General features: G+C 42.0%; 1 protein-coding gene across 1 annotated transcript in view; it reads right to left on the bottom strand.

The window, feature by feature from the left end:
* The window catches only part of TMED10 (transmembrane p24 trafficking protein 10), a 41,709-nt gene extending 25,496 nt beyond the window's left edge, over nt 1–16,213 (bottom strand). The window contains exon 1 of the mRNA XM_049612459.1: nt 15,938–16,213. Coding sequence (XP_049468416.1) covers nt 15,938–16,162 — 225 coding nt within the window. The 5' untranslated portion in view covers nt 16,163–16,213. The remainder of the gene's footprint in view (nt 1–15,937) is intronic.
* Between the last annotated feature and the right edge of the window lie 456 nt (nt 16,214–16,669).

Below are 16,669 nucleotides of genomic sequence, written 5' to 3'. Positions count from 1 at the left end.
CAGTTAATAAATTCTGTACGTGCATTTGAAGTAGTGGAAAATCCATGTTCTTCCTCCATTCCATGTTGCTTCCCCACAAAAGGAACGTGTGAAAGAATGGAATGCACAGATGATAAGAAAGACTAAGAAACAGAATGTGATAGATTCTCTGGGTCTGTGCAAATCAGAATGCTAAGAGTCCTCTCAAGTGAGCACTGCACTGTTCAGTCTGCGTTCTTCATCTTGGAGGGACTAGCAGGCAGCCGCAAGGTAGAGGTCCTGAAGCAGCAATAACTATATAATCTGCAAGGAGAAGGGAACACTTAGCCCTGAAGATTCCTAAAAGCCTCTTGTTCATGTGATACTTTTTCTCAATCAGCTAAAAGAAAAGGCTTAAGAAAAGACTACTTTAGAACCTTGAATACACACGTATTATAGGGCAAAAAGGTCTGGGAACTATTCAACTCCCAAAGTAATGTGTAGTCACCAATGTGACAGCAATGTGTTATTCTCCCTTTCTTCAGGATGTCACCCATTAGGCACTCATATGTCCCTGCTCCCTAGCTCCCAAAGGCACAACGATACTTTTAAGAGCAAGGAGGAAGTTCAGAAAGAATGACTGCAGGAATAACAGATTTTCACATTCCAAGCTGATTAAAAAACTCTAACTTAGTTTGGCTCCTATGAATAAAGTTGCAGAAAATGTGGAACTTTTCTAAGGCTTACTTGGATAAAAACAAGCTTCCAGATTTGCTTACACTAGTTTAATTCCTTTTTCTCTTTAAAGATTTTCTTTTACAGGGCACCTGAGTGGCTCAGTCGGTTGAGCATCTGACTTCAGCTCAGGTCACGATCTCATGGTTCGTGAGTTCGAGCCCCGCATCAGGCTCCGTGCTGACAGCTGGGAGCCTGGAGCCTGCTTCGGATTCTGTGCCTCCTTCTCTCTCTGCTCCTCCCTGCTCATGCTCTGTCTCTCTCTCAAAAACAAACATTAAAAAAAATTTTTTTTAAGATTTTATTTTTATGTAATCTCCACACCCAACATGGGGCTCGAAATTACAACCCGGGGATCAAGAGTCGTACATTCTACCGACTGAGCCAGGCAAGCACCCCTAATTTAATTCTTAAGGCAGTAGGAAAGGATTACAGGCTACTAGAAATGTTTAATGTAAATGAAACCAGTAGAGGACAGCAAGGAATAAGCATCAAGAACGCAGCACTGGGGCGCCTGGGTGGCTCAGTCAGTTAAGAATCTGACTTTGGCTCAGGTCATGATCTCGTGGTTTGGGAGTTCAAGGCCATGTCAGGCTTGGTACTGACAGCCCAGAGCCTGGAACCTGCTTAAGATTCTGTGTCTCCCTCTCTCTCTGCCCCTCCCTTGCTCACACTCTGTCTCTCTCAAAAAATAAACATTTAAAAAAAAAAAAAAATGCAGGACTGAACAGTCACCACAGATGCCATCATCTCCACAGTCAGGCAAGGAAAGAGGCCAGGTCTTTCCTAGGAAAAACCTAGGAAAAACACTGACCTAGGAAAAACAACCCAATTTAATTGTGCTTGGCTTATGATCTCTTTTATCTCTTAAGATATTAAGAAGGTTTTTCAAAAAAATTTACTAATTTAAGGACAGGAGCTTGAGCTAGGTGATAAAAAGAGTGTAGATTAAGTCATTAGCAAAATCCTTCATCAGGTATTTTGCAAAATGAATTAAGAAGCCTGCCATGTTCTTCTGAAAGACTTTGGTATAATCCATACCTCCAATTGGTACTCAGGAAGGGGTAAACATGGCTTAAGCAGTCCCTTGCTACAATGTGCACTGTACTACAATTATGGTAGAATCACTTGCTTTCATGGTTCTTTCCATGACATCTGAAAATACATTAAAGATTCATCTTCGTGCAAAGACTCAAATGCTTTACAAGAGGCTGAAGGCAAAGGAACCACCACTGCCTACCCCTTTTATCAGTATGAAATGTAATCCCGAAAGTGTGTGATAATGATCACAATTCCCTAAGGGCCTTCACATTTCTATATTCCCTATGACCTTCAGTTGGCACAACTGTAGAAAGGCTGTTTATTCAGATATTTGGAAATCCAAGCAAGCAACATGAGAACTTAACCTCCATGTTAAGTTCTTAAGGACTGCTGGGCATTCTGAGATCCTAGAATTTTTCTGAAAATCAGGCAGTTTCCCATGTAGTTCATAACTTTGCAGCTATTTAGAAGCCACACCATCAATATTAATTAAAAAAAAAAAAGCATATGCACTAACCCCAAAATAATTACATAAATCAGTAGGTAGCTAAGAAATAGAAAACTGAGCCAAGCTCAGTGACTAGCCAGAGCTGGCAAAGCCTAAAACCCTGAAATGATGGTTTTAAATTTCCTCAAATTAAAATGTTCTAATTACAGATCACCTTAAAAAGTCATCTGGTGTCTCAAGAATTGAGAGATTCTACTTTTTTTCCTTAAATTCTACTAAAGTACCTTGGTAATACAATAAATAACAGCCACTTTTACCTCCTGTAACAGCAAGCCCTTAAAAGTTTACTTCCTTTATAATGTTTATTGTAAGATTCTTAATTAAACAAAGGTCATATCAAACCATAAAATTCACCCATATGACATCAAGGAATGGGAAGTAATACAGCTTTGTTCCAGATAACACCTTCTGAATAAAAGCAAACCAAAGTTCACAACTTAGTAAGTAAGGAAAAAGCGTTAATTCTATATGCAGGGTAGCTGATGTCAAGAATATGTAAATGCTCACACTGAAACTGTCAAAATAAGTGAAAATCCAGGTCACCAGGAAAATAAACTCCTTAAGAACTGGATTTTCTTGGACCATCCCAGGCAGTAGCCGGGAAACAGGTTCTTGAGCAGGTCCTGCTCCTGGAGCGTGCTCCCATTGCTTCCATGAAACATTCAAGATAATATGCTGCCTACTTGAAAAGGATCTTTAGGAAGCTTAGGCCCATACCCTAGGCAAATAAAGCAATTAGGAATAAAAGAAATTAGAAGTCACCTGCAGGAAGAAACAAATAGGCACTATCAAGAACCTGAATCCAGCAAATGATATGTACACAATAAATTTGGCTCTAAGTTTTCTGGAAGCCAAGATTAAAAGACTATAAGAGAACCAAGTTAGGTTACACATCATTTGTTTTCTGATGATAGATAATTTTCCTGGAACCAGACATGAAGAACAATTTATCAGGAAGGTCCTTGCAAAAGGACAGTGACCAATATCACTCTCCAATTTCAACCATAAACTTGCTAAAGATACAAATACAGTTCGAATAAGTACTTTTAGTGCTCCTCTATAATGATGTGCCTGACCTAATGCAAAGGTGGGACCCGAAGGACCTAGACGACAGCTCCTGTGCCAGGGTTCTCTGCCCAGCCCACCCCCCTCTTACTGCTCACAGAATTCCCAGACTTACTCTAAAAGTTGCAAGAAGACTGGAACTACTTTTGGCCACTTGCTGAAACCACAATAGTGTTTAAAAAAAAAAAAAAAAAAAAAAAAAGCCAGGAAGAGAGGTCTTAAAAATAATACTACCTACCCAGATCTTGGTTTCTAATACCATTCATTCTCCAATAAAAGGAAGCAGGGATTCTCCTAGAAATGGCTGATCCCGGACGGGGGCAGAAAGTTATACAAGATGAGTCTGTAGCACTTTGTAGTGCCAGAAAGTAAGAAGTCTCAAAAACAGAACAAAACAAAACAGAAAATAAGAAGGAGGGTATGTTAAAGGGCCACGGGAGCCAAATGAAAGAGCTCCCAGCAGCCCAAACTGAAACAATGTGAGCAACAAAATAAAGTAGTATTGGACTGTAACCCAAAGTATAAATATTCATGAATCCATACTGATATAAAGTATTCAACAGAGACAAATCTCCCAGGCAGAAGACTCAATTTATGTAGAAAACAGCACCCTCAAGAAGACGGAGCAGACCTCCCCACTCCTTAAGCTTGGGCTGCCTATAGGGACTTCCTTCCAAACAGCACACCAAGGAACGGGAGAGAAAAAGTAACTTTATAGTAGAGAAACCTGACAATAACACTGCCTCAGCCAGATGACCAAGATCAACAGCAACAGTGATAAATCATGCAGATAGCATGCTCCCTTAACATGATGTAATGAAAATGGTCCTTTACCTCTGTGGGCTTCCTCCCCAAAACCCATACTCCCAGCTTTATCATAAAGAAAACATGATCAGACAAATCCCAAGGGGGGGGGGGCATCCTGCAAAATACCTGACCAACACTCCTTTAAACTCACAAGATCTTCAAAAACAAAGTCTGAGAAAGTGTCATGATCTAAAGGAGCCCAAAGAGACATGACTAAATGTAAAAGATCTTAGATGGGATCCTGGAACCAAAAAAAGGACATTAGGTGAAAACTAAAGAAATCTGAATAAAGCATGGACGTTAGTCAATAATAACATCTTAATACTCTAAAACTGTTCTAAAATTAAAAGTTTGTGAAGCACCTGGCTGCCTCAGTCGGAAGAGCATGTGACTCTTGATCGCAGGGTGGTGAGTTCAAGCCCCATGTGGGGTATAGAGATTACTTAAATAAATTAATTAAATTAAGTTTGTTTAAGGGGCGTCTTGGTGGCTCAGTTGGTTAAGGGTCTGAGTAGGGTCCGACTCTTGATTTCGGCTCAGGTCATGATCTCACAGTTTTAAGTCCGGGCCCTTCTGTGGGCTCTGGGCGGACAGTTCAGAGCCTGCTTGGGATTCTCTCTCTCTCTCTCTCTCTCTCTCTCTGCCCTCCTCCACTTGCACTCTCTCTCAAAATAAATAATTTTTTTTAAAGTTTGTTTTAAAAAATACTATCCAGAAAGATGAAACCAAATGCATATATACACATGTGTCTGCAGATTCTCAAGAAATTTATAGGCTACTCAGAGCCAAGCAAGCATCAAGCATTTTCACAAACTTTAATGAGGGACATACAAATAGTTATTTTGGACAAAGTCCATATCTACTCCTGTAAAATAACATATGATCCACAGGGAAGGTGGCAAGTCTGTCTTTGTACTGACACAGGTCACACATTGCTTTCATTTGCTGAATCAGCTCCATACCCCACCAGTCCCAAGAAAATGTTTAAAAACAAAACAAAGCAAAACAAAACAGGGGCACCTGGGTCTGTTGAGCATCTGACTCTTGATTTCGGCTCAGGTCATGATCCCAGGTCGTGGGATCGAGCTGGGTGGGCATCAGGCTCCACGCTTAGCATAGAGCCTGCTTGGGATTCTCTTTCTCTCTCCCTCTGCCCCTCTCCCCTGCTCGTGTACACAATCTCGCTCTCTCAAATTAAAAAAAACAAACAAAAAAACCCATGCGTCTTTTCCAGGAAGGCTACCATAGCAGCAGAGGTCAATCAGCTTGCAGCTTTGCTGTAGATGGTGAAAATCTGACGATGTAATTTCCTTCAATTAGGCTCCTACTTGGACTCTGTCTTCTTCAGGTTGACAACCAGTCTGTGGTCGAACACTTGACTATACAATGTGTGCGTATTATTTTAAAGGTAACTATCATTATAGCTTCTGAATGACTAACTCAGGAATTTAGAAACATCAGGACTCTTGTACAAGTTCTATACACTGATAAGAATGAACTAAAACAGAAACACATATCCTTTTCTCCCTTTGAAAGACAGTATAGGATAACAGACTGAATGTTCTAGAGTCAGACCTCAGGTCTGTGATCAAATCACAATTGTGCCACTTACTAGCTGTAAAGTTTTGGGTATATTCCTTACTCTCTCTGTTCTTCATATGTAAAATAAGGACAATAGCACATACTCTGTGAGATTACTGTGAGGATTAAATTTAATACAGGTATAAAAAATAATAAATTAATTAATTAATTCATTTAACACATGTAAAGTGCCTAGAAGAGCGTCTGGCATGTGGCAAACACTCAAGTGTTACTATTACTGTCCTTTTCTCATATTGGTAACTATTTGTTAGTCGTAACTCAGAACTCCATAAACATTTAGGTCACTAACCATACTTTCGACCTAACAGTGTTACTAGATGGCCAACTATATTATAAAGTACACTATCCTGACTAAACTCAGGGATAATTATGGCCCAAATAGTTACCGCGTGGAAAGAGAAAAAGACAAAAGGCAAAATTCTCAAGGAAGCAGCAGCAAGATTTGGAACCCGAAGACAAAATGTCTGACGAAGCAAGGATTCAATGAAACCTTTTAGCTGCTAACAAGCTACAGTAAGAAATACAAGATGACACCAGCATTTCTGGCATGTGTTTGTTTTTTTTTTAACCTGCCAAGTAATAACCTACAAGCAGGACCCAACAACCTTAAGTGCAGGGGGAGGGGAGGGGAAGAGAGGACTGTGTGTGCATGATCTGCGGTTGCAGGCCTGCCTCTACCCTTCTTTTGGTAAAAGTTCACAAGTGAATCTTGAGCCATGGGATCTACTACCCTAAGACATAAAAAAGCAGAGAGAACACCAAGTCACTGAAGATGCTGTAGTTTTAGACTGGAAAAACAGTACAGTAGTCTCCCCTCATCCTTGGTTTCCCTTTCTGTGGCTCCCTTACCTGTGGCCCGCTGTAGTACGGAAGCAGATGACCCTCCTTCAGATGCACGTTCAGGTCAAGAGTAGCCTGGTGCTACTTCACAATGCCTGTCATTCACGTCACTTCATCTCATCACATAGACACTTCATTATCTCCCATCACCACAGGAAAGGTGAGCTACCACAAGTCACCGATGTTTTCAAACCTGAAGAACACAGGCAATGGATGGCCTAGAAGCTATGTATCTAATGGGCATAAAATGAATTTACCCTGATCTTTCAAGCAAGAGCAAGTACCAACCAAGTCTACCGACTGCATCCCTGAAATCCAAGGATCACATGTAGATTCTACCCAGAACAAAGTCAAACTTAGAAAGGCCTCAAGCAGCATTAAACAACACTAACTTCTTTCAAACTTCCAACACAATTCAACAATGATGCAGTGCGGCATAGTATTGCTTGAGGCAACTTGCAGAAGTGTTGAAAACTAGAAATGAGAAATTTCCAGGGGTGCTTGGGTGGCTCAGTTGGTTAAGCATCTTGATTTCGGCTCAGGTCATTACCTCTTGGTTTGTGGGTTGCGATCTGCACTGTCAGTGCCGAGCCTGCTTGGGATTCTCTCTTCCTCACTCTGCACAACCACCCTCAACCCGCCCTCCCCCCCCCCCCCCCTCTTGTTCTACCTCTCTCTCTCAAAAAAAAAAAAAAAAAAAAAAATTAAAATTAAAAAAAAAAAAAAAAAAAAAGAGAGAGATGGGAAATTTCCAGGCACTGTATATGATAATGGATAGATGCTCTCTTCCTGCTTCTATCAGCATTTGCTACATTAACTCAACATAGTCATGCTTGACTGGGTAGGGGTGGGGGTGGAGGGATGGGGGGGTGGGGGTGATGGGAGGGAGGAGAAGTTGGGGGAAGAAAGTAAGAAAGAGGGAGGAAGGGAGGGGAATGAGAACGAAAGAGCAGTTGCTGCCCTAACAATACTACTGCGGGGGTGAAGCCAGATCAAATGTTTTTTTTCATACTGTTCCAAAGTTATTTACGGTAAAAACCTCCAGCGTGACCCTTTCAGGCACAAACAAAGCCTTGTTCTTTCTTAACAACTAGTCCCTTGATTTCCCACACATTACGTTGAACAATGAGGTTGGGGGCACAGGATAAAGCAGATGACATCAACCTCCCTCAAGTTGGAGGCTTGTTTGGGAGCCCAAATTCTGGTCCGTGGCCAGCTAGCTGATTTCACAGAGGGCTCTACTTGTCCAGGCTGCCAGACTGAGTATGCATATGGGGGCAATGGCTCAGGATCAACCACCAGTCAGCAATTCACATAAGAAACAGCATAGAAGACACTGTACCCGCTAGATTACCTTTATAAATCTTTTCCATTTTCCTAGAAACTAGGCACAGTCTCCAGAAATCATCATAAAGACATGGCGTAGCAATTTCGATTTTACTTTTATTTATTTTTATTAGAGAGAGAGAGAGAAAGAGCACAAGTGGGGGGTGGGGGCAGGAGACGGATATCCCAAGCAGGCTTCATGCTCAGTGCTGAGCCGGACATGGGGCTCGGACATGGGGCTCGATACAACTCTGGAATCATGACCTGAGCTGAAATCAAGTGGGAAGCTGAACGGACTGAGCCACCCAGGTGCCTCACCAATTTCAATATCTAAGCAGCCCCTTCTCTAGGTCAGTTCAAAACAGAGAAAGCTGTAGACAGCTTTTCACCGAATAAGAGAAACTTAAATGAAGTAACATGATGTTTAACTTTTAGAGAGAAGGAAACACAAGGTCAGAAATCAGAATATAATACAAAAAGAAACTAGCTTTTAATAATATTAAATGTTAATGTACCAATTGGCCTTCTGTACCAAACCACCTATTTATTGAATTGTTTCTAACCCACTGGATGATAATCACATCACATGTAAACCTAAAAGAGACAGATTTTTCTCAACAGAAAAAGATCAGTTCTCAGTATAGATGCCAGTAATAATAAACAGAAATAACTGTTCCAAATAAAGTAATCTCAAAACTATATCATATATATATATATATATATATATATATATATATATATGTACACACACACACACACCCCAATCTTTTCATACAGCTTTCAGTTGGGGGTGGAAACAGTTAAAAGCCATGGTTTCCCAGCTGCCAAGATACTTCTTGATCATTTTTAGGCTTAAATTATGATAGGCCTATGACTCAAGGCTGAACTCCTCAAATGATCTGTTTGGCTTTCTCATCTATAAGCTAGTTGGGAAAGATTGGCACCACAACTGGGTATAACATCCGAATAAAAAATAATTGCATTTAGCAAAATGAACTATTAATTAGCATTAGCACTCTTGAAAAAATGACAATGAAAAAAAAGTTAGACCAATTAGATTGTTTGGAAGAGGCTGAAAAAGTATAAATCATTTCAATTATTACCATTAGGCTTTTCTTTCCTTTTGGGTGATGATTATGACAACTCCTCACAACTGCTTTTTGCACTCTGTAAACTATTTGTAACGTACAAATCACCCTTAGGCAACAACTCATCTCATCACCTAAAACTAATTCATCCTCCAATTTGCACTATTAATAAGCATTCTAAATAATAAATGGTATTGGAGCTTATTAAACTATTATGATATCATCTAGTCTTAATGAAAATGTGGTTTTCTTTTTTTTTTTAATTTTTTTTTTTTAATGTTTGTTTATTTTTGAGACAGAGAGAGACAGAGCATGAATGGGGGAGGGGCAGAGAGAGAGGGAGACACAGAATCAGAAGACACAGGCTCCAGGCTCTGAGCCATCAGCCCAGAGCCCAATGCGGGGCTCAAACTCACGGACCGCGAGATCGTGACCTGAGATGAAGTCGGATGCTTAACCGACTGAGCCACCCAGGCGCCCCGAAAATGTGGTTTTCAACTCAAAATCAACAGAGTTGAGATTCTGAGTTCCTACAACAGGCTTCTTATTATGGGCCTGAAGCAATGAAAAAATTTCTATATTCACTATAAATGATGAGTCAATACATCCTGCTTCAATTTTGTATAGCAAAGTCTTTAAATCCGATACTGTTCAGCCTGAGTTAGCCACATTTTGTGAAAAAAAAAAAAAAAAAAAAAAAACAACAGGGAAGGGTGGTATGGGATAAATTCACTGGAAATCTCAGCACAAAACACATCTTAACATAGGCCTGAAGCAGAAATCTTTGCAGTAGAGTCCTGCCCATCATTTCAATCCATTTCCATTCAGAGAGGCCTTCCCTGACCACTCAGATGCTATACCCCTCTGTTACTCCCTACCCCCTAGTGTTTGATTTTTCTTTATAGTACTTGTCACAAGCTGCAACTGTGTGTGTTTTTTTAACCTGTTTTTGTTTCCAACTAGAACTCAAGGGTTTTGTCTGCTCTTCATCCCCATTTCCCCAGCTAGGTCTGGCATATATTAAATATTAAAATATTCATTGCATGACTAGGAGAATCACAAACAAAATCCTCAGAATTCTTCTCATTATAACATTCTTTATCAGGTCACTGCAATGACATACGACAGGGGAGTCAGATCAGCAATTTTCATTCAGAAGAGAGGAAACAAAAGAGTAATAATATATATGACCTGAATAATCCCCTGAATAATAAAGAACCACCTCAATTAGTCCTTCCAACACTTCTATGAGCTCTATCATCGCCCTGCTACGTATCAGGGACTCAAGGAGAAGGGTTAAGTAATTCCCTCAAGACCATACGCCATTTAAGTGGTGGAGTTGCTGAGATTTGAACTCAAATCTGTCTAACTCCACATCCAGGGTCTTTCCACTCAACTCTTATTTAATAAGGCTAATATATTTGACTCAGTTGTACAATAATGAGTATACAGTACATTGAACTAAGACACAGGGATGAATGAGACACGAAAGACTTCACAGGGTAAGCACCATGCTACATCAAAAGTGCCATGTCAAACAGGTTAAAAGGAAGCACATAGAAGGGGTGTGCAGCCAAACACTGGTCCGGATTAAGAGAACACTGCATTCAAGGAACTGCACGAGGTTCAGTACGGTTGGAGTCAGGAGTGGGAGGAAAGACATGAAGAGGAAGGAAGAGGAGAAAAAAAAATCAGAGATACGGCTAGGACACTGCCAATTCATTTGTCCATTAATTTCTGATGTTGAAGTCCTACTATGTACTATGTGCCAGGCACTGTATTAGACAGGCATTTCAATGGCGAATGAAATACAATCTCTGCTCAAGGAGTTTAGAGTCTATGTAAGAAAACACAAAACTGTGTATATAAACACAGAACTACAACATACAGTGATATATGAAAACATTGATATATTCGCTGGACATTAAGGTACTCCCTGACAGGAAGAAAGTGCATTAGGCCAATCGAGGCACTATATTCACAAAGACCCTTATGAGAGAGACTGCCTTATTCAGAGCAACAACGAAATGCCAAGTCCAGTTGGCTAAATTTTACACTACAGAAAGCCTCCAGCTCCCCTCTTAACCTCAGCCCAAACCATGGCTGCTTGAACCAAGGATGGACAAACCACCAAAGAGAAGACAGTCAGTAGGCTGGGAGAAACCTGAAATGTGGCCTGGCGTATAAAAAAGAGCTGAACCAATCAGATTCTCTCACTCAAGAGGTATACTTCAGAAGCAGAAATGATGCACAGAGAATCCTTGGGCAGAGTGTGGGACACAAGTGGTCAAAATTTAAAAGAAAGTGAATAGATGCTATGAAAAAAGGTTGCAAACCGTGATAAGGGGCTGGATCAAGCCCACAAAAGTGTTCTGTGGCCTGAACAGTATATTACATTTTTTAAAATGACACCCAGCCTGTGGTCTCTAAAATACCATTCCCCACAAAAATGGACAGAACTCCTTGGAGGAACCGCCACTTCCAGGTCAGTGGTTGCGCAGACGAAAGATGAGCCTAGGATACCTTGTTCCACAAAACAGGGAAGCTATCAAACCCTAATGGGGTTGTGTTAAAATAGAAGGCTACAGGAACCAGAGGGACATGTGAGCCTCAAGAAAGAATGCAAGTGATAAAAACAATGACTCTAAAAATGGAAATAACAAAAAATGATTTCAGTATAATACTTCATTAAAATAACACCTTCTTCAGACTACATTGGAAGTGACAAAGGCAACTCTCTCTTACTCTGAAAATTGTCAATTAGAAGGAATGAATTCTGCATTTATCCTGCCTTTTCTACATGAATTAAAAATTTTAGGGTAACCAAATGGTTTTAAAAGTTGATGAATTCTTTAAGAACAATTCCAGCTAAGGGACACCTGGGTGGCTCAGTCAGTGAAGCGTCTGACTTCAGCTCAGGTCATGATCTCGTGGTTCATGGGTTCAAGCCCCGCATCAGACTCCGTGTGGTTCGTGGGTTCGAGCCCCGCATCAGACTCCATGCTGACAGCTCAGAGCCTGGAGCCTGCTTCGGATTCTGTCTTCCTCTGACCTGATCTCGCGGTTCGTGGGTTCGAGTCCTGCAAAGGCTCTGTGCTGAGAGCTCAGAGCCTGGAGCCTGCTTTGGATTCTGTGTCTTCCTCTCTCTGCCCCTCCACTGTTCGCACTCTGTCTCTCTCTCTTAAAAATAAATAAACATTAAAAATTAAAAAAAGAATTCCAGCTAGTAAATATGGAAGGAATAACAAAATTAGAAAATCATCATTACACAACCTTAATGAAACAATAAATTCGCACAACAGTCAGCAATAGACTCAGAAGTAAAAGAATGATGAGAAGCTTTACAATGGAGACTTTGGGCTGCTACCACCTTAGGTAGGTAGAATAATGCCCACCTCTCCAAGGATGTCTACACCCTAATCCTCAGAACCCATGAATGTTACAGTACATGGCAAAAGGGGGTTTGCAAGTGTGATTAAATTAGGGTCTGTGATAAGGAGATTATCACAAGGGTCCTTATAAGGGAAAGAGAGAAGCAGGAAAATCAGAAGATGGTGGAAGCGAGGAGGGAGGGGGAGAGAGACGGTGGGAAAGAGGGAGAAAAAGCAAGATTTAGAGATACTTATTACAGGCTCTGAGGATGGGGGAAGGGTCACCAACTAAAGAATGCAGGCAGTCTCTAGATGCTGGAAAAGACGAGGAGATGGATTCTCTCACCTAGAGTCTTCAGAAACAACACAGCTTTGTTGACACCTTGATTTTATGACTTCTAACCTCCGAATTGTCAGATAAATAAATGTGTCTCGTTTTAAGCTACTGAGTTTGTGGTGATTTGCTACAGCAGCAGTAGGACGCTAACACAAAGGTGAACCCACTGATCAATCTTAGCACTGAGAGGCACAAAAAGTACTGCGTGCTTTGCTGAGATGCCGCATGAGGCATACAGCACCCACGAAGTACTCTTCACCAAAAAGATAAACCTGAAACTAACTGCAGCACATCTTTAGAGCTGATTCCTTTTACAAGAAACACGGGGAGCAGAACTGTTTGGATGATACCTCCAGGAAGTAAACAGACAAAGCCGCAGCGTAGGACATTTTACGGACAACTGACTGACGATACAACTGCCAAGACTCGATTAAAGAAGACTTGAGAGATCTGAGAAATTAATTTAAAAACATATTTCTGAGACAAGTGGAGAAACCTGACTATCAATTGAGTACTACTGGATAGCATTATTAATTTTGTGAGGAGTATAGCCACATAACACGGTGACTACGTGCTTAAAGGAATTCATGCTGAAGTGTGCAAGACTGAAATACCATGATATCTGGGATTTACTTTAAAACAATTCGGCATACGGGCACTAGGGCGGGTCAGTCGGTGAAGCATCCGACTTTCGTTAAGCATCCAACTTCCAGCTCAGGTGGAGATCTCTTGGTTCGTGAGTTTGAGCCCCGCGTCCGTCGGGCTCTCTGCCATCAGCGCAGGGCCCGCTTCAGATCCTCTGTTCCCGCCCTCTTTCAGCCCCTCCCCGACTCGTGCTTGCTTTCTCTCTCTCAAAAATAAACATTAAAAAAAATTCAGCATATGGGGCGCCTGGGTGGCTCGGTCGGTTGGGCGTCCAACTTCGGCTCAGGTCATGATCTCACGGTCCGTGAGTTCGAGCCCCGTGTCGGGCTCTGTGCTGACAGCTCAGAGCCTGGAGCCTTTTTCGGATTCTGTGTCTCCCTCTCTCTCTGCTCCTTCCCAGTTCATGCTCTGTCTCTCTGTCTCAAAAATAAATAAACGTTAAAAAAAAAAAAATTAAAAAAAAATTCAGCATAAAATGAGGAGAGGCAATTTCGATGAAACAAGTGTGGCAAGACCCTGTTTATTTTTGAATTATTGAATCTGGGTACTGTATTTATGGTGGACTGACCATACTCTTCTCTATAAAACTGCAAACAAACCATAACCAAACCAATTTGAATCGGTTGATGACATTTAAAAATCAGGAGATTTCACATCAAAACCTGGATTTCTGACTTCATGTGAAAAATTAGATGTGGCAACAAGGCCTACATCAAGAGATCGGTACTGGCCACCCCAAATTAACAGTTCCCAGCGTCTCCCAGGTATCATCACTGCCACTGTTTATAATCATATCTGTTCCAATTCATTCATTTATGTTGCCTACCTGGCATTTATTTGGGTTTAGGATCCCAGGAGCGATCCAATTAAGCTGGTTAGAAGCAAGAGAATGAAGCACACGTGGGGAGACCAACTGAGTGATGGCAAAATGTTAGTGTTGTTGAGGTGTCTCCAGCAGTCTTGGAGGCGATATAATTCACATGAGGCCATAAAGCTAAACTATGCTTCCTGTATTTATTAAGGGCCAAATAGAAGGCAAATAAGGGCAAATAGAAGGCAGGCCAAATGCTTGATATTCTGGAAAATATGAACATGAAAATAATTCCTGCCCTTAGAATACTAACAATCTAATAAGAAAGGCAAGGTATAAAGACAAATAGCTACAATATCAGATGAAAATAAGTTCAGGGTACTGTTCAGGGTGGCTCATACCTAAAATGCAAAATGGGGAGTGACCAAATACATAAAGCTCCAGAAAGAGATCATAAAGAGCGCTACAGAGCACGATGGAAAATTTAAACTTTATCAGATGAGCAACAGTGAGGGTTTCAAAATATAAATATAAATCAGAGGGGACAACACTGGAGATGAGAGTAACATCTCCTTGATTGCTCAAATTCTCTTATTCTATGCACTACATCCTTCTAGGAGTCAGCAGCATGACTCTCAAAACACTGTATCTAAACCTCTAAAATTATATGATCACAGCTTTCTTGGTCAGACAGAAGTTTGGTATCTGAAGAGAATAATAAAAGAAAAGGTCACTGAGCAAACCCCTAAAAATAGTTTATATCTCCCAAATAAAATATAAACAATTACCACTACTGGGTTCCAATACCTTAAACATAAATTATGGTCTTACTATACCCGAAGCTCTATTAAAAAGTAAAAAGGTTTCTTCCTATTTAGTCTAAGACCCATTTTTCTTAACAAACTGTGCGCTTATCCCGAATGAATAAAACAATCAAAGCTTTATGGGTATCATGTTATATTAACTTTTCAAAGACAGCGCTGGTCATCCTAATGGCACAATAGGGCCAAACTGGCATTACGGTAGTAGTTTGTCACCATCAACGAATACTGTTGAAATCTTGCATCAAAATTGGCCAAATCCAAACTCTGGGCTACCATTAAAGAAAATACTACAGAGTGACCATTTTGTGACCAACGATCGACTTTAACCAATCACAGGTATTACAAATAAAAAGCAAGGCGAGTATAAGACTGCAGTCCTTTTCTTTCACCTTACTGAACTCCCAAACCAAGAATTCCAGCTCGGACATCAATTTATTCTACATCGCTCTAAGCCTCAGTCTGCTCACGTGTAAAATGAAACCAACGGTAACGAACTAAATAGTATCATATGTAACGTGGCACAGGACCTGACACACAGCTAATGCTCAACAAATAACGGTTTTTATTATTCACAGTAAGCTTCAGCCCTTCCATGATTTTCCTGCAGGTTTCAGGGGGTCCGATGATGCCAAGCCCGACACATACTCAACACGCAGAGGCCTCTTCGGAGAAACAAGTTCCAGTTCAAGATAACTAGGACCGGAACTCTTACAGGACCCCGACCACGACCAAAGTCGAGGCCGCCCCAGCCCAGCGGTCACCACATCCAGCAAGGCCTCGCGGCCCCTGTAAGTGTTCCCTGGCATTCGCGCCCCGCCCCGCCCCGCCAACTCCGACCAGCCGGATGAGGGGGCGGTCTCGACCGCGCACCCGTCGCGTTCAGGGAGGCCAGGCCGCCCTCCAGGCCTCAGGCCGCCCCCCCACCCCATCCTCGGTCGACGCCTACGGTCTTCCCTCCCCGCGCCGCCCACTGCCGCACCTTGAGGTGGGTACGCAGACCGCCAGCGCCCCCAGACTGGTCGGTGATCTCGTACGCGCCCGTCACCAGCAGGTCCTTGTGGATCTCCTCGCGGAGGCACTTGCGGGAGTTAACGGGGAGATGAAAGGAGATGGCGAGCACCGAGCTGGGGCCCAGCAGGAATAAAACCAGCACCGCTAACGGGGAAGGGCCACGCTGAGCTAGTGGGCCAGACAAACCAGACATGGTGCCGGAGACGGTTCACCTCCTTGGGCCTCTACCGCGCCGGAACCGGGAGGTCCCACGTGACTCACCTCTGACCGAATGCCGTGAGCGCCATTTTGGAGACTGGCAAATAAACGAGGACTATATGATAACTCTCTTGAAAGGGAAAACAGGATATGATACCACGTAATATCAACAAATTAAAATGGTTAAATTCGGTTTTCTAGAAGTTTCCCTCAAAAGTTTTATTTTTGTTAACCTTACTAACCGCTTAGTCAGCCGTAACAAGTGTGGGCAGCCCTGGAAGTAATTCTTTTTTAACTTCCGGAAGTAGTGCCCGCGAGTTTTTAAGGTCGGGGATACCATAGCAACCAAGCCCCAATAGGAAACGGCCACAAAGGCCCTTGGTTAGTCCCGCCCATCGGCCTCCAAGGCCCGCCGGGCGGGGCGCAGGCAGATGGGCCTTCCCAGCACCTTGCTGCCTTGGTGACAACTGGGACGTTGAGCACTAGAGAAGAAAACTTCGAG

This window comes from Panthera uncia (assembly GCF_023721935.1).
Source record: "Panthera uncia isolate 11264 chromosome B3 unlocalized genomic scaffold, Puncia_PCG_1.0 HiC_scaffold_1, whole genome shotgun sequence".
NCBI lineage: Eukaryota > Metazoa > Chordata > Mammalia > Carnivora > Felidae > Panthera > Panthera uncia.
The sequence above is the reverse complement of the archived record's forward strand: the minus strand, read 5'-3'. Positions and strand labels throughout refer to the sequence as shown.